Source organism: Rhinatrema bivittatum, chromosome 8, assembly GCF_901001135.1.
Source record: "Rhinatrema bivittatum chromosome 8, aRhiBiv1.1, whole genome shotgun sequence".
NCBI classification, from domain to species: Eukaryota; Metazoa; Chordata; class Amphibia; order Gymnophiona; family Rhinatrematidae; genus Rhinatrema; species Rhinatrema bivittatum.
Window position 1 is genome coordinate 115,868,098 of NC_042622.1, and position 19,457 is coordinate 115,887,554.

Here is a 19,457-nt window from a genome sequence, read left to right on the forward strand (position 1 = left end):
ATCTGCTGTCTAATCCCTTCTGAGTGTTTACACAGCAATGCCAGTTTAAATTCTGTTCCAATCCATAACTATTTTTTACTCCATAATATTCAGTATGTAGCTGCTAAAGTTGATTGAAATGTATTACAGTAAGTGATAATACTGTCATATAACATGAAAAGTTAAGTTTCTTATCAGTGTGTTTTGATAAGCTACTTACATTTTTTTAAGTATTTGCAGGCTTCAAACAAATGGTAATGATGGAGTGCTATTCACTTTATCTGTCACATAAATTGCATCTCACTTCATCTATTACTGCTTGCTCTACAGTTAGTAACCATAGGGGCACTGGTTTCTTTACAGTTGGCAGAATATAGTCATAATGTGTAAAAGCTTTAAACCCCTTCTAAGTATATTTTTTAAAAAATCCACTTTTTTTCTGATATCCAAGGCATGTGTAACTAAGTGACTAATCTCTGGATGTGTCATAGTTCTACTTGCTTGTTTCCTGTAGCTTAAGGAAAATTCCTTACAGATATGTTTTAAAGAAAAAAAAGGAAAAAAAACAAAACCAGAGGCATAGTCTAAAATTTTAGCAAAATATATGCTGTCTTTTTACTTGCTGAACTTCCCCAGAAGGCATGCTAAAAGAAAGCCAGCACACAGACATGGGATGCATATGCTAGTTTTGAATATGTTTAAGTCAGAATTAATTCTGTATTTATGAGCATTGTTGTAGTATGAAATTGAAAGTACATTTATATATATTTTTGATCTAGGCAAGTGCAGGTGTAGTAGCCAAATTGGTCCTGGAAAAAAACTGAAGCTTATATATTTATTTATTTTATTTTATTTATTTAAACGGTTTTATATACCGACAACCGTTTGCACATCGTGTCGGTTTACATGTAACTTACAACCGATGTATATATAGGCGTTGCCTTTACAAAGAACAGTAAACAATAGAACGCAGTAACAGAGCAAAAACTAGATAAATTGGAAAGGAGGGATTCAAAGTAGGAGTGACAAATGTGGGGGCGGGGGAAGAGAAAAACAATGACACAATGGGAAAGATTATATGTATATAGGACCAATCAGGTTATATGTATATAGGACCGACCAATCAGTGATATGTTGTAGTACAGGAGGTTTCAAGGCCTCACAGGTCTCTTCAGTTGTGAAGAAGGGATGTGTTTGGTCTTGAAGACTTATCAGTTTCCTGATGCTCAAGGTAAAAAAAACTATGATTTCTAGTGGAGCGTAAGTAAACAAATGAGCCTATGGCACTGTTTAAAAATATGTATTTTTGTATTATTTTAATGTTTAGGGGTAGATATTCAAAAGCCATTTAGACAAATAACTGAAAAGTGAGCATAGCAGTTATATTTAAAAAAGATGTTTTCAGAATTCACTTGCCTGTTAGTGCAAACAGAAATAAATCCTCCTCATCTTTCTGATTTTTATAATGTTTCTGTGACCAAGTAAATATTTAAAGTTTCCCAGGCACTTCATAACTGATGTACTCTCACCATACCTGAGAACTTTTGATTTCCTGTCACCCTGAGATTGTCGCAGGGGAGCAGGACGGTAGAAACATTTTCTCTCACATGTTCACTCACACACATATGTGCTCATTCTCACACACTCACTCACTTCTCTTCCTTGTCCACACACATACATGCACTTTCACTTTTCTCCCTTTCCACACATACGTGCACACTCACTTCTCTCCTTCTTCCACACACATACATGCACTCCTCTCCCTTTTTTATACACACACTCCTCTCTCTTCTACACAAATACATACACACTCGCCCCCTCCTTCTGCGCACTCTCTTCTGTTTTCCTCACATACACACTCATTTATCTCCCTCTTCCATACATATACATGCACTCTCTCACACACACACACGTGCACACTCAGTCCTCTCCCTTTTCCACACACACCCATACATACATATACACTCATTCACTTCTCTCCCTCTTCCATACAGACATGCACTCTTATTCTCTCTTCTCACCTCTATTCTTATTAGCCATAGGAGCCTCCTCGTTCTCCATGCCTGCGGAACATGCGCTCCTCTTCCTGCAACATCGGGCCCACTCTGCCCTTGTTTTATTTTCATCGTGTGGCCTGACACTGTTGCTCCTCCTGCATCTTCAGTTTCTTGTTTCCCATGGGGGAGGATGACGCTCCTGCTAATCTCATTCTTTCCGCATAGCACCGGGCTTCATGTGGTGGCACTCCTTTGAGCCTGCGCTGCTCCAAGCCTTTTCTCTTCTGGCCTTCTGCAGCAGGACACCTGGAGTTTTCGGGTGTTGGCCCGGAGATCCACAATTCATTCAGAATTTTGGAGTCTTCAGGCCAAATCCGGATAGTTCCCAGGTATGACTCTCACCCTTGAAGGTCTAAGTCAGGGTGCTGCAATGTTTACCATTGCTAGAAATCTACATTAAATGAATGTCATATTGAAGCATCAAAAGTATGATAAGGGACTGAAGGGAAAACAGTGTGGTGATAAAAATTTGCACTATCCCAAACAAATATAAACCATGAAAGAGATGAGAGCATTATTGGGTAAAAGAAAAAGCCTCCTGTCTGATAAGCCTGGTGGTGCTCAGTAATGATCTTGAACTCAGAATATAGAGTGATTTGTTTGAGGGAAGGTAGCAGTTCATTCATGTTGACAGAATAACAATGCTGAGCAGTTTAGTCTTGGAGAAGACTTCCCTTCAGCCCTTGGGCAGCAGCACAATGGAACTTGAGTCATCTGGACAGTATGTCGGGGGGTGGGGGTGGATGGAGAAGGGGAAAAAGGTTTGAAGATTTAAAGTGGGAAAACATTGTTGAAGGTTTGAGGATGGGGAATCAGGAGGAAAAAATAAGCAAGTCAGTGTTTTGAAGAACAAAGGTAGTAGTATCGCTATAGAGCATATTATTTTTCAATTAATTTTTTTCAAGCAGATTATGGCAGAGAAAGTGAATGAACTAATGCAAAAAAAAAATTCCTTTGTATCTGATCCATTCATAAATATCTAACTAATGAACAATTTGCATGTAAAATCAGGACATTCCAATTTTATTTATTTATTGGACTTTATATACTGCTTGTAAAACAAGTTATTCAGACGTTTTGTACAATAAAATTCATAATATGAGTAAAAGTTAAAACAAAACATTAGAAACCATTTGCATACAATAAAACACAAGAAGAACAACAGCAGCAGCAGCAGCAGCAGCCAGGAGAGCCAAAGCTGACACTCTATTAAAGGTTCATCTTGCAGGTGTTAACCATCAAAAGCTTGTGAGAAGAGCCAGGTCTTTATTGTTTTATGAAATTTCAGGTGGTTGATTTCTGCCCTAATATCTGTCGGTAGGGCGTTTCATAGACGAGGCACTGGATATGAAAAATAACTTTCTTTTGTAGATTCGAGTCTAATAACAGGGAGGGGGAGGTGGAGGAGGCCCTTTTCAGAGGAGTGCAGAGACCTTGAAGGGCAGTAAGGAGTCAAAAGATTTGAGAGGTATAAGTGGAAATCAATAATGTAAAGAGCAGAATATAAGACAAAAAGTTTTGAAATTTATTCGATAAGATGCAGGAAGCCAGTGGGGAGATTGAAGTATTGGTGTAACATGTTCAGCCTTCTTCAGACCGTAAACAGTTTTTGTTGCTGTATTTTTGAAGGTCTTGAAGACTTTTTAGCTGACAAGCCCAAAAGTAGAGAACTGTAGTAATCAAGCCATGAAGTAATAAAAGCACGAACAAGCAATTTCAGATCACAAATAACTAGGAGTGGACAAAGATATCAAATGTGTTGAAGATAGTAAAATGATTTTTGAATATTGGAAATGAACCATGAAATTGAATGTAGATATCATGTATATATTGCACTGTATGTGGTGTGATTCAAAGTGTTTAGATTAGACATTATGGGACATCAATAGGGCTATTGTCATTTTTATACAACAGTCTTTACCACTTGGAAGCAAGTCATAGCTCCCTAGAAAGAGAAGTTCCAGGGTTGATACATTGGGGCAATGTACAATGACACCAGTCTGGCCCCATGCATCAAGAAAGGAGTTCCTGACTGAATGAGCATGAAGTTCGTCTTTAAGGGAAATTTAGTTGTGATCATCATGGAGTTGGGATTGGTTTTAGTCTAGAGGACCATCCACACCATCAGTGTGATGGTGACCTATATGGGGAGATCAACCAAACTTTTTCAAAGAGATTTGCAAAAATGTTATTTACTTTATCATTGTGGTATGCATTTCCAGCCAGGGAGCTCAAAGCATGTTACAGATAGAACTGTGTAATACAGTATAGCATCTATAACAAATTTGTTAGATATAGATGAACAGTAGACCACATTAGTTAAATAACACTGCAGAAGTAGATGCATCGTATAAGTGGTGCAATGCAATCTAAGTATAAACTATGTATTTACTTGCATTTTAATGTGGATGTAAACTGATTTATCTGCCTTCAAATTGATGTGAATCTTATGAATTGATTTACTGCATATAAATATTGCTCAGAGATTTCTAATGATTTTGTATTAGTTTTTTTTTGCATGTATGAAGCAGTGTTGCACTTTTATGATAAGCATTTCTGGGATCTATTGAAATGTTTTTATTTATTCCATTGTTTTGCTACAGGAACTGCAGTCACATTTGGTTAATCCATAACTGATTTATCCTATTGTATAGCAACTGCTATAGCTAAAGTTTTCAAATATGTGTGTAATTTGTAATCCAGAGAAAAAAAATCAGTTTAATAACATACATGGACTAATCATTTTTGACTGGCATTGTCCTTATAAATGAAGGACTAAAGTCTTACATTTTTACTTATGTGCTACTTCCACCTTTGTGTGCTTAGAATTGTTATATGTACTGGGAGGATTTATGCTTGATTTTTCAGAGATGTCCTTGTAAACAGAATGGTCATTTCTTAAGAATCTTTTTAACCTATTTTTAAGATATTGTTTTAGGATTTTTTAAATTATGTTTTCATTGGTTATGCTTTTCTTTCCTTTTTAGTTATCTCCCTTGGTTTGAAGTTTTTTACAAGCTGCTTAACATCTTGGCGGATTATACTGCAAAAGGCCAGGTACTTATACAGTTTTCTTACTGTCAGCATCTACCTTATAAAGCATTTGCTAAATATAGTGCATACAGGGAAAAATAACCCATGCCATAGTTACACAATGTTAGGTTCCATATTAGGTGCTACTACCCAAGAAAGAGATCTAGGCATCATAGTGGATAACACATTGAAATCGTCAGTTCAGTGTGCTGCGACAGTCAAAAAAGCAAACAGAATGTTGGGAATTATTAGAAAGGGAATGGTGAATAAAACGGAAAATGTCATAATGCCTCTGTATCGCTCCATGGTGAGACCGCACCTTGAATACTGTGTACAATTCTGGTCGCCGCATCTCAAAAAAGATATAATTGCGATGGAGAAGGTACAGAGACGGGCGACCAAAATGATAAGGGAATGGAACAGCTCCCCTATGAGGAAAGACTAAAGAGGTTAGGACTTTTCAGCTTGGAGAAGAGACGGCTGAGGGGGGAATATGATAGAGGTGTTTAAAATCCTGAGAGGTCTAGAACGGGTAGGGGGAGAGGGGCTCTCCATGAAGTTAGCATGTGGCACATTTAAAACTAATCGGAGAAAGTTCATTTTCATTCTACGCACAATTAAACTCTGGAATTTGTTGCCAGAGGATATGGTTAGTGCATCTAGTATAGCTGTGTTTAAAAAAGGATTGGATAAGTTCTTGGAGGAGAAGTCCATTACCTGCTATTACCATAATTAAGTTGACTTAGAAATTAACCACTGCTATTACTAGCAACAGTAACATGGAATAGACTTAGTTTTTGGGTACTTGCCAGGTTCTTATGGTCTGGATTGGCCACTGTTGGAAACAGGATGCTGGGCTTGATGGACCCTTGGTTTGACCCAGTATGGCATGTTCTTAGTGCTTAAGGGAATAGTGAAATACGGTTTTAAAACATATTTGACACCAGTTACCTTACTTATAAAAGTTTGTTTTGTAATTAAACTGTGCTAGGATCATTGAACGACCTACATGCCCTTCAGTCTTGTCTTAAGTTGTAGGTTAGAAGCAGAAACATTATTGCTAGTACAAATAAAAAGATATGTCTGGGCTCAGAACAAATTATGGCTGCCAACTTGTAAGCTTTTTTCCTCTGATAAGTCTTTCTTTTATTAGATCTGTGCATTTTATTTATGTCCTTATTCTATAAATACCAGTCATGTGTTCTTACTTTTCTTATTAAAATTACTTTTTTCCCTTCACAGTTATTGGTTATGGAAAATGGTTTATGAAAGCTGAGCTGTGCTCTCTGTTTTATTTTTATTTATTATACTAATTTGTCTTGAGCTTTCAGAAAGGCAGTTGAAAAGTTTAAATTGAATTGAATTTTCATTACTTGGGACAGTGGGTTGGCAGAGTAGTGTGAGAAAAGTTTCAGCAGAACAATCCATATTCAATGACTAGCAACTGGGAGGGTTAAGTAAGTGATTCTAAGTAAATTAGTAAATATGACCTGGTGTTGAAGAGCTGGTATTCATAAAACAGGAAGTTAAATGGAGCACAAATATTGTTTATATGAGGTGATTTTTTTTTTTTTAACCATTGTAAGCTTAATGACTTTAAGCACTGTTTATCACCATCTTGCATGTATTACATTGTTCTTTTCTTGTTTCTATACATTTATAGAAAATATATTCTACTTTGAGGAACAAATACTTAAATTGGGTAACAATATTATTGCATACCTCCCCGCAAGTTGGATTGGATTGCTTTGTTAGTGAAAATCTGTCTCCAAGTTGTGTAAAATGAGAGTAGGGATGTGTTGCATTAGAATTCTGCAGTCTTAATTTCAGCTCAATGCAAATGTGCTTTCTATTGGGAAATGTTATTCTAGAATTTTGCCTTTAGATAAGCTGAGTGAATTGATGGGCCATATGGAAATACCCAATAAATATATTTAAAAAATGTGTAACTGTGGCTAGTGATTCACTAAGTATTTTCTCTCTTTATGTATGAGAAATGATGCTGAATGAATTGGGCCTCTGTGTTTCTTCTATTCTAAAACTGTTTTTGTATGGGGGGAAAAATCTTCCACCCTGTTGGTCATGTAAATCCTTTCTGACATATCTTTTCTATGGCTTGAATTGTCCTACATCCAGTCTAGAGCACCCACATTTTTGCCTGTCTAGATTTAGATCACCTTCGTAGGATGACCACTCATTTTGATAATATTTTTCTTAATGCCTTTTGTTAATTGAATATGTTTCTTCTTTGTTTCAGGACAGTCAGTGGAATGAATTTCTAGAAACACTTTATAAACTTTCCATTCCTGATCCAGGAGTGCCAGTTCACCTTAGTGTGGTAGGTGAATCATTGTATTAGAGAACTAACAAATCACAATTTCAGTACTGTAGAACAATGCATAGTTTTCTGTAAATTTTTTAGTATAGTGAATTCCTTTTGTATGTACAACACCAAAGACAGCAAAAAAAACAAAACAAAAAAAACATATACTTATCATTCTGGAGGCAAGGATTTCTAAGTTGTGTGTATGCAATTGAACATGTGATAGTTTGGCAGAGCACATTTAACCTTTAGCCCATGAATTGATACTACTTAAAGGTAACTGTTTTTCCTATTTAATAAGTGTTAAAACCTAATCAGTGATATATTCAGCAACAGCCTACAACATTTTTTAAAATGCACAATTTCAGGGGATAGTCGACAATATCGACTTGAAAGGATGGAATAAAAATAATAAATGTATTGCCTGAAATGGATCAAAACAATGTATTGTCTCTAGTGTTCATTTTCCTTGTCTAAATGGCTTTTATTTCTTCCTGTGAGGCCATATTTGCTTTAAGAAATGTATGCAAGCCTGCGTATCATTTGTTTTACTTTTGAGAGTTATTTTATTTGGGTATAACAGGAATAACAGGAACTGCACTTACCTGGTTCAAAACATTCCTCATCAACAGAGGCTTTCGGCCCAACGCCCTCCCTCCTTTGTTAGCTCTCTACCTCCCTTCCGCTGGGGCTCGCGCGGCCGGCGCAGCCCATTCGGGGCAGGAGCCTGCTCACACCTCATGGGTGAGCCGTGCGGAAAGGGAGAGGGGCAAATCCGGCGAAACCGACTGACCCCCTGAATCCAGAGGGAGGAGGAGAACCACAAACGTTACCGAGAAGGGAACCGCGTGGTGAGTTAAGCCGTGCCCCCACCTCAGACGGCCTGTTGGGAGCCGTCTGGAGCCCTTTAAATTTCATCAGCGATCCCGGCGGTGGCGCGCGCTGGGCGTCGCTTGCCCGAAGGAATGCGACCTAAGGGGCCTGCCCCTTATTGCGCCACTTTGTGAGCCCCAGGACCCAGGGCTCACTACCTTACACGCGGATTCCCTCATCCTCTCCCTAACTCTTTCACTCCAGACCTCTTCAGACAATCAGACTAATTGCATTCCTTCAGGCGCCAACTCCATCTCATAACAATCATCCAGACAATTCCAGCAGTCATCCATCCCAGCATTCCTTGAGCCTGTTCTAGCACTCATCCGGCCAGCATTCATTCCGCCTGTTCCAGCACTCTCTCAGCGTGATCCAGCAGTCATCCATCCCAGCATTCCTCGAGCCTGTTCTAGCACTCATCCATCCTGTCAGCATTCACTCCGCCTGTTCCAGCACTCTCTCAGCGTGATCCAGCAGTCATCCATCCCAGCATTCCTGTAGCCTGTTCTAGCACTCATCCTGCCAGCATTCACTCCGCCTGTTCCAGCACTCTCTCAGCGTGATCCAGCAGTCATCCATCCCAGCATTCCTCGAGTCTGTTCTAGCACTCATCCTGCCAGCATTCACTCCGCCTGTTCAGGCACTCTCTCAGTGTGATCCAGCAGTCATCCATCCCAGCATTCCTCAAGCCTGTTCTAGCACTCATCCTGCCAGCATTCACTCCGCCTGTTCCAGCACTCATTCAGCGTGATCCAACAGTCAGCCATTCCAGCATTTATCAAACCTCCCCAAGCACCCATCCAGCTCACTGAAACTCTGAACCACTTCCTCTCTGGCACAACAAGTCCAGAATGACTCCGAGCTTTCCGATCCCTATTCTTCAACACAACCTCTTCACCACAGGAAAAGCAATTATGCTACACCGATCCCGCAACTTCAAGGCCCTCATCCCAATTATGATCTCACCTCTTACCTAATTACTAGTCCTAACACTATTCTCCCTGACTCTATTTAATGCACAATTCCTCACCAAAAAATCACTAATTTTCAATGACTATCTCCTAGATTCTAACCCAGACATTTGCGCCATAACAGAAACCTGGCTCAAACCGACGGATATAGCAATAATAAATCAAATCCCCACCCACCTCTACGACTTCTTCTCCCTCCCTCGTCACAAAAAAAGGGGAGGTGGCATTCTGCTGGCAGCTAAAAAAGATCCGAGATTTTCCCAACTCCCAGTAAAGTCTGACTCTAAACTAGAAATAGGACTTTTCAAAACAGCCCAACTCCAAGTCCTCCTCGTCTGCGCCCCACCGGGCCTTCTTGAATCAGATGCCTCCCCCATCGTAGAAATAATTGCAACACACTTGAATCTGGAATCCCCGGCTATAATTTTAGGAGATTTCAACTTGCATGTCGACAACCCTACTCTCACTACCAACTGCGAGGCTTTTCTCACTGCCCCTCAGCCATGGGCCTCAAGCAGTTTGTCAACAAGCCCACCCACAAAGCTGGCCACACTCTGGACCTCATCTTTGTAAACTCTGGAATCAAATACGCTTCCCCCCCTACATGTACTCTGGTCCCGTGGTCAGATCACTCATTAATCTCCGCCACCTTCACTCTGTCAGAAATCAGGAAAACTCTCCCTTCGCAATCCTCATTTCTCTACAGAAGACCCTGCTCTTCCGATGACCTCAGCATCCAGCTCGCTTCAGAACTCTCACTCATAGATCTCTCTGACCCTAACTCAGACATCCTTTCCTGGAGCAACATCACGGAGGCAGTAGCAAATAAACTATGTCCTCTTTCAACAAAAAACGAAACCCCAACTCCTCAAAAAGACAACTGTGGTTCACAAACGAACTTCGCAAACTCAAACTGAGCCTAAGGCAGAAAGACAGTAAATGGCATAAGGCCCCCTGCCCCAACACTCTATCCGCCTACAAATTAGCTCTCCATCACTACAGGAACTCCACCTTAAGATCTAACAGAGATTACCATGCCCACAAGATCCATGACCTTGTCTTCGACGCGAAAGCTCTTTTTGCTTACGTATCTAACCTGACACAAATCAATGCACCAGATATTCCCAATGACCAAGCACAATCTAAAGCTGACGAATTGGCTCTTTTCTTCCAAGGCAAAATCTCCAACTTTCTAACGCGATTGCCCCCCAGCACCACCTCTCCTACTAATGCACTTCAGCTACTAAACAAAGGAATCTCCTTTGAATCATTCGAACCCATCACTGCCTCAGAGATCCATTTGTTACTAAAGAAAATGAAACCTTCCTCCCACCCCTTCGACCAAATCCCAACTAAGCTTCTCCTGCTAATACTGGACACCATCTCGAAAACACTGGCTGACATCATTAACTGTTCATTATCTTGGGGACTCTTTCCAGACGACCTTAAATTAGCCTCTCTCAAACTGCTCCTAAGGAAACCTAATCTAGAACCAAAGGATCCCAACAACTACCGCCCGATTTCCAATCTTCTGTTTATAGCCAAAATCATGGAAAAGCTCTTAAACACTCAACTCTCCAACTATATCGAAGATTACAAAATACTGTACCCCTCCCAATACGGATTCCGTAAAGTATTAAGCACGGAAACCCTACTCATATCCCTGACAGACCACATCATCATGGGTCTTGACAAAGGCCAATCCTTCTTACTTATTCTCCTAGATCTTTCGGCTGCATTTGACACCATTAACCACTCCATCCTCCTCAACCAATTGTCAGACATAGAAATAACAGGAACTGCACTTTCCTGGTTCAAAACATTCCTCAGCAACAGAGGCTACAAGGTTAAAATCCACAATAAAGAATCCCCCCGCTATACCTCATCTTTAGGAGTTCCACAGGGTTCCTCCCTATCCCCCACGCTCTTCAACATATACCTTCTCCTGCTATGCCAACTGCTAACCCGCTTGAAACTAACACACTTCCTATATGCCGATGATGTGCAAATCTTGATCCCCATTAAAGAATCCATCATTAAAACACTTGAATTTTGGGAAAACTGCCTCCAAGAGATCAATCTCCTTCTCGCTAGTTTAAATTTGCTATTAAATACAGCTAAGACAGAACTCCTTCTCATCTCCTCAGAAAATAGTAACCTCTCTTTATGTCCACCAACCAACCAACCTACCCACTACTCAAACAAGGGACTTAGGAGTAATAATCGACAACCGTCTCAACTTAAAATCCTTCATCAAACAAACAACAAAAGACTGCTTTTATAAACTATAGGTCCTGAAAAGAATCAAACCTCTCCTTCATGTGCGAGACTTCAGAACGGTCCTTCAAGCAGTAATTTTTTCTAAGATAGACTACTGTAATTCTATCTTACTTGGTCTCCCTTCCGTCAAACCTCTTCAGATGCTCCAAAACTCGGCTGCGAGAAATCTGACAAAACACCAGGAGAAGAGATCACATCTCCCCCATTCTCAAAAACCTACACTGCCTGCCAATACACTTCAGAGTTATTCACAAGTCCATCACTATCATCTATAAAGCAATCCATCACATTGCTCCACTCGATCTACAAATCCCTCTCAGACGACATACCCCCACCAGACCCATCAGAGAAGCTTACAGAGGATCACTACTCGTTCCCCAAACCAAATACACACACCATCTAACTTTCAGAGACCAGGCCTTCTCCACAGCCGGACCCTTGATATGGAATTCCATTCCCACGGATCTGAGACAAGAACCATGCCTACTAACTTTCAGAAAAAGGCTTAAGACTTGGCTGTTTAAACAAGCCTTTCCAGATCCTAACTGAAGTACAGCAACAACTTCAATGAGACACTACAAAATAATGTAAATAATTAATCCTATAATTGCTCAGTTCATCTAGCCCTCATTCTTCCCCCAGTTAGATTAACCCTGTTTTAATGTAACTTTATGGCTTCTACGCACATGTTCAATGTTCTGTTTTTTATACCCCCTTGTTTTATTTTTCTTTTTCCTTTTTTAACTTCTCTGCTTGTGTACTTACCTTTCATGAGCTAGAAACTGCAGAATCAGCATGTAGATGTTTTGGGCCTGTAGTGACAGGAGAGTTGGCAGTAGAGTCCAATAGCTCATCCCGGCTTTAGGAATATTTCTAATGTGCAATCATGCAGTCAACACTAGAATTGCTAATTTATTTATTTAATTCTTTTATATACCGACCTTCATGACAGGTGTCATATCAAATCGGTTTACATGTAACAAAGGGGTAAACATTCTTATCAACCATTTAACAGTAAAATAATCAGAGGAGGTAATAAAGTTACATATAACATGGAGATCGAACTTGGGAAAAGAAGAAAGAGAAGGACAGAGGGATAACCATTGTGATAAAAGGGTATCGCTAAGTAAGTTAAATGCTGGGGCATTGGAGACAGATTTAGCATTTAGTGTCTAGGAGAGAAGAGTAGAGACATTTCTGATATCTGTGACTTACTTTCTTAGGTTATTAATAAGTCATAACCTAGATAATATAAACAGAAGGCTAGAATGTACACTGATAAGAAATTCATGATCTTTGTGTGACTATGCACCCGACATGCTTGTATCACAAAGACCAGAACATTTTCATCCAATAGCAGGCTTTCCTAGGGTGTAGACAGATGGGAATCGGGACCAGTAGGTTATGCTCCTCTGCCAGCAGATGGAGATGGATCAAGCTGATGTCACAGTCTGCCAGTATTCTCCGTCTTCAGCAAATGGTGGATGTGCATCTCCTTATGGGGATTGTTTCAGATTTTGGAAGAAAAATTTATAAAATCATGTCTGAGCCAAAGAAGAATCCCATTTTGGTTTCCTTACATAAAACCTTTTGCTTTTTCCCTGTTATGGACGCAATTCAAAAATTGATTGATCTTGAATGGGGTGCCCCAGAGGCAAATGTCGGGCATTGGAAGGCCTATACCCCCTGGATTCAGCGGGGAGAGAGCGTTTGCATTTTCTGAAAGAGGATGCGCTGGTCTGTGCTGTCTCTAAGCAAACGACTATCCCCGTGGAGGGAGAAGTGACCTTGAAGGATGTGCATGATAGGAAAGAAAGTATGGGGCATATTCCATTTATTTAATTGTGCCCAAGAAGAAGGGCTTCTTTCATCCTATCCTAGATCTCAAAAGTGTCAACAGTCATTTGAGGGTGACTCATTTTTGCTTGGAAACCTTACACTCAGTGATAATGGCCATGGAATTGGAATTTCTGACCTCACTGGATCTGTCCGAGGCCTACCTTCATATTCCTATCCGATTGGAGTACCAACATTTTCTGCGTTTTGTAGTGTTGGGGTGCCACTATCACTTTTGGGCACTGCCTTTTGTCTAGCCACCGCGCCCAGAACGTTTTCCAAGGTTATGGTGGTAGTAGTGGCAGCGTTGAGAAGAGATGGGATCCTGGTCTACCTGTTTTTGGACAACTGGCTGATTCAAGCCAAGTCTCAGGAAGAGAGCCACCTGGTGACCTTGTTGCAGGAGCTCGGTTGGGTGGTGAACCTGGCTAAGAGTAGTCTTCAGCCATTTCAGTTGTCAGAGTAACTGGGTGTTTGGTTTGACATAAGGCAGGACAAAGTTTTCCTGCCAGAAGTTTGGATTCAGAAATTGATGTCACAGGTGCGTCAGTTTGCGGGTACTATACGCCCGATAGTGTGATCCTATCTACAGGTGCTTGGTTAGATGCCATGGGCGAGGGCGCATATGCGTCTTCTTCAACGCTCAATGCTGTCTCGTTGGAACCCACAGTCTCAGGACTATTCGGTTCAGCTCCATTTGCCGATGGAAATCTGCTCTCGCCTCCAGTGGTGGTTGCAAGAGGCTCATCTGAGAAAGGATGTTTCCTTGACCTCCCTGAAATGATTGATAGTCATGACAGATGTGAGTCTTCAGGGTTGGGGAGCTCACTGTCAGGAGCTGATGGCCCAAGGATGTTGGAATGCCAAAGATTCCCTCTGGAACATCAATCACCTGGAAGCCCGGGCGGTCTGGTTGGCATGTTTGCAGTTCAGCACCAGATTGCAGGGTCAAACTGTTCGAGTGATGTCCAACAATGCACTGATAGTGGCCCTCATCAATCAAAAGGGAGGCACCAAGAGCCAGCACATGTCGCAGAAAATAGATCAACTTGTAGAATGGGCAGAAGGAAATCTGTAGATGATCTTGGCCTCTCACAATGCAGGCAAAGACAATGTAAGAGCAGACTTTCTCATCAGGGAGAGTCTGGACCTAGAAGAATCGGCATTGACAGACTAGGCATTTCAGCTGAGAGTGGAACGCTGTAGCCTTCCGTTCTTAGACCTGCTGGTGACTTCTCGCAATGCAAAAGCTCTTCGATACTTCAGTCACAGGAGAGATCTGTGGTCCCTGGGCATAGATGTCTTCTGGCCAGACCTGTACGAGAGCAAGTTACTTTATGCATTTCCTCCATGGCCCTTGTTGGACAGGATAGTTCTCAGGATCAAAGACAACAGGGGTATGTTACTTGGTGGCACCTGATTGGTATGTGGATCTGTGGAGACCCCCCTTCGTCTTCCATTGCACAAGAATCTGTTGCAGCAGGGACTTGTCCTTCACAAAGATCCAACTTGGTTTTGTCTAATGGTTTGGCCCTTGAGAGGGCTTGCTTGTTGAAGCGTGGATATTCTTCTGTGGTGATTGCTACCTTGACCTACACTCAGACGTTCTCCACTTCCTTGGCCTATGTGCGGGATTGGAAAGTGTTTGAGGCCTGGTGTTATGTCTTGTTGGGTTAAGATCTCGCTCGTTCTGGAACTTTTGTAGGATGGATTAAACAAAGGATTGGCCCTTAATTTCTCAAAGGTACAGGTTGTGGCTCTTGCCTGTTTCAGAGGCCCAGTGAATGGTGATTCCTTATTATCCCATGGTGATTCCTTATTATCCCTAGTCCTCACAAATGGGTGACATCAGTAATGGAGCCCTATGTACGGAAAACTTCTTTAAAAAGTTTCTATGAAACTTTTGACTAGCACCAGAGTGCCTACTGAGCATGCCCAGCATGCCATGATATTCCCTGCCACAGGGGTCTCCCTTCAGTCTTCTTTTTTCCGCGAAGCAGTTAGCCTCGTGGTCTCTAGGAGTCCTGTGGAATTCTCCACAACTTTAACTTTTCAAAAAAGTTTAGAAAACTTCAGCCGCAAAGGGTCTCCCCTTAGTAAATATCGTCGCGGTAAGTTTTTGAATTTTCGCGGTGCCGTTCCGTTTTCGACAACTTTGTTGTCCCTGGTCATTGGCCGTCGACAGCTGTCCGGCCCCAAAATGGCTTCAGGCTTCAAAAAGTGCCCCAAGTGCACCAGGAACATGTCTATTACGGACCCTCAGCAGGATTGTGTCCTCTGTCTTGGTGAATCCCATGATGTTAAGGCTTGTCCCCTATGTGCAACGATGACATCAAAGGGCCGTCGTCTCTGACTAGAAAAAATGGAGCAATTGTTTAAAATACAGCTTTTATCAGCTCCAACTACTTGAACACAATCGTCTCCGGTTGGGTCGATTCGAAAAGTCGTGTTGAAAAAGCGTCTACCCAGGTGAGTCGGGAGATGCTCCCTTTTCCTCCCCCTCACCATCGTCCAGGGCATCGACATCGGGCAGTGAAAAAGCCCGCGAAAAGGAAAAGCATCGCCATTGCCACCGTAGGCCGCATATGGCACCTGCGACCTCGATACCCGGCGAGCCATCGACAGAAAGCGGTGCAGCGGCTAAGAAACCTCGGCTCCAGGATCAGGCTTCGGAGCCGTCGACAGGGCGATCCCCGCCGATTCCAGCGCAGGGAACCGTGCCTCCTCAGGGCCCTGAGGAGGTACCGGCATCTCCATTACAGGCTCCCCCCATGGGTGCTCTGTTTTCACCATCCATGCGGGCGGAACTCGATGTATATATACGTCAAGCGGTCAGAGATGCATTCATCGAGTCGATGCCACGACCTCAGCCTTCTACACCAGCGATGCCATCGACACCGATTCCGATGACATCGCCCGTTCCAGCACCGGTACCCTCGATGCCGATTCCGGCCATACCATCACCACAACCATCGATGCCACTGATGCCGATGCCGCCGGTTCCTGCATATGGACCGCCGATGACGTCGATTCCCATTCGGCCACCGGCACCGATACCACCATTGATGCCAGGTCCAGAATCCTCCATTTTTCAACCATTAATGGATAAATTGGATTCACTAATTCAAGTGTTTTCTACTTCACCTCAGGATTTGGATTCAGATACACTTCCAGAACCAGTACCTGGTCCATCAGGGGTTATTCCACCTATGAGACCACATACACCACTATCGGAGGTTCCTTTTAAGCCTCTTAGACCATCAGGTCATCCACTGGATACTGGTACTGACTCAGGGGATGATATCTCATCTGAAGAAGATATCTTATCTGAACCTTCACCACCAGAAGACAGAAGGAAATCACCTCCAGAAGATCTTTCCTTCTCTAACTTCATCAAAGAGATGTCTGACACTATTCCATTCTTGCTCCTTTCGGAAATAGACACTAGGCAAAAGTCCTTGGAGGTCCTTCAGTTTGTGGATCCTCCTAAAGAAATACTAGCTATTCCAGTGCACGAAGTCCTGCAAGAGCTAATGTACCGGATGTGGGAGCACCCTGGCTCTGTGGCAGCAGTTAACAAACGAGCTGATGCCACATATCTCGTCCAACCCATTCCAGGGTTTCAAAAATCTCAGTTGCCACACCAATCTGTAGTGGTTGAATCAGCCCAGAAAAAGGCTAAGAGACTGAAACAACATGCTTCCACACCTCCAGGCAAAGACAGTCGTTTCCTAGACAGTTGAGGAAGAAAGATCTTCCAAGGAGCAATGCTGGTTTCACGGATAAACTCCTATCAATTATTCATGAACCAGTATCAGCGTGACCTGTGCAAACAGGTTGAAGCTCTTTCCCAACAACTACCAGACCAGTTTCAAGAGGGTTTCTTCCGTCTCGTGCATAAGGGCCTAGAAGCAGGCAAGCACGAGGTGAGAGCCACTTATGATTGTTTCGAAACGGCCTCCCGTTTATCAGCCTCGGGTATCATGGCTTGGAGATGGGCCTGGTTAAAATCCTCTGAACTTAGACCAGAAGTGCAGGAAAGGTTAGCAGACCTACCTTGTCTAGGTGAAAACCTTTTGGGAGACAAGGTCAAGGAGGCAGTGGCAACCATAAAAGACCACACAGAAACCCTAAAACAATTGTCTCAACTTCCTCAAGAGACACACCAACCTTCTAGGAGGCCTCCTAGAAGAGAAGTGAGGAAACCATATTATCGCCCTCAACGATATTACCCTCCTGCTACCAGAGCGAGACAACCACGCCCTACTCAGCGTTCTCAAGTTCGACAGAGGCCTGCTAGGCCCCAGCAGCCTGCGCCTACTGCATCCACATCAGGCTTTTGAAAACCACCCAGAGAGCAGAACCCCTTCTCGAAACCCTCTACCACACATACCAGTCGGAGGTCGAATAGTTTATTACCATCAAACTTGGACCTCCATCACAACAGATCAATGGGTACTCTCAATTATAGCTCACGGGTACCGCTTGGATTTCGTCACTGTACCAAACGAAAATCCTCCTCTTTCATCTTGGACAGTGACTCATCACTCCACAATCCTGCAAGCAGAATTGTCCACCCTTCTGAGTGCCAGGGCTATAGAATCAGTTCCCAGGCCTCAGTGGGGCAGAGGATTCTACTCCCGATATTTCCTCATTCCAAAGAAAACCGGAGGCCTACGTCCTATCCTGGACCTCAGAAATCTCAACAAATTTCTAAAGAAAGAAAAATTCAGGATGGTATCGTTAGGCACCATGCTACCTCTTCTTCAAAAAGGAAATTGGCTCTGCTCTCTGGATCTTCAAGATGCTTACGCTCACATTCCCATTTTTCCTCCTCATCGACAATACCTGCGATTTCTGGTGGAAGGTCAACACTTCCAATACCGAGTGCTACCATTCGGCCTAGCCTCAGCACCTCGAGTGTTCACAAAGTGTCTTGCAGTAGCGGTGGCACATCTTCACAAACAAAGAGTGCACGTATTTCCTTACTTAGACGACTGGCTCATCAGGAATCAAACGCACAGCGGAGCTCTCACTTCTCTCCAGCTCACAATAAAGTTGCTTCACTCCTTGGGATTTCTCATCAATTACGAGAAATCCCATCTCACACCATCTCACCAGTTGCAGTTCATAGGTGCAGATCTCAACACCATCACAGCAAAAGCTTTTCTTCCAAGAGACCGTGCTCAAACTCTCGTTCTCTTAGTGCACTCTATTCGCAATCAGTCTCGAGTTACAGCTCATCAGTGCCTCACCCTACTCGGACACATGGCCTCAACAGTTCACATCACTCCCATGGCCAGACTGACCATGCGACTAATGCAATGGACTCTCAAAGATCAGTGGATTCAAGCCATTCAACCATTGTCCACTCCCATTCAGATAACACAAGACCTGAAATCTTCCCTTCTCTGGTGGACATCAACGATCAACTTGCTCAAAGGCCAACCTTTCCAGCAACCAGTTCCACAAGTGACTTTAACTACAGATGCATCCACCTTGGGTTGGGGATCTCACATTGGTCATCTAAAGACACAGGGCATGTGGACAAAGCAAGAAGCCTCCTTTCAAATAAACTTCCTGGAGCTTCGAGCTATACGTTGTGCACTACATGCATTCAAGGACTGTCTTTCACACAAGACTGTTCTGATCCAAACGGACAACACAGTAGCCATGTGGTACATCAACAAACAAGGGGGAACAGGTTCCTACCTCCTTTGTCAGGAAGCAGCTCAAATTTGGGACTGGGCCCTAGCACACTCAATTCTTCTACGGGCCACCTACCTAGCGGGCATCCACAACACAGTAGCGGATCGCCTCAGCCGTCACTTCCAACCACACGAGTGGTCTCTAGACCCAGCCCTAGCAACCAAGATCTTTCAATGCTGGGGTCAACCAACAATAGATCTCTTTGCATCCCATCTGAACTACAAAGTGAACAATTACTGCTCTCTCCTCTGGCAGCAGAACAGCCTACCGAGGGACGCCTTTGCTCGCCATTGGAATTCAGGCCTGTTATATGCGTATCCACCGATACCGCTCATAACCAAAACTCTAGTGAAACTGCAACAGGACAAGGGGTCTATGATACTCATAGCCCCATAC

The 19,457-nt window shown here is 42.7% G+C and overlaps 1 protein-coding gene across 3 annotated transcripts in view; it reads left to right on the forward strand.

Moving 5' to 3' along the window:
- Positions 1–19,457, forward strand: part of DENND1A (DENN domain containing 1A) — a 1,620,172-nt gene that overhangs the window by 621,396 nt on the left and 979,319 nt on the right. For all 3 annotated transcript variants that reach the window (XM_029611167.1, XM_029611164.1, XM_029611165.1), the window contains exons 6-7: positions 5,024–5,093; positions 7,327–7,407. In XM_029611167.1, the coding sequence (XP_029467027.1) occupies positions 5,024–5,093; positions 7,327–7,407 (151 nt within the window). The remainder of the gene's footprint in view (positions 1–5,023; positions 5,094–7,326; positions 7,408–19,457) is intronic.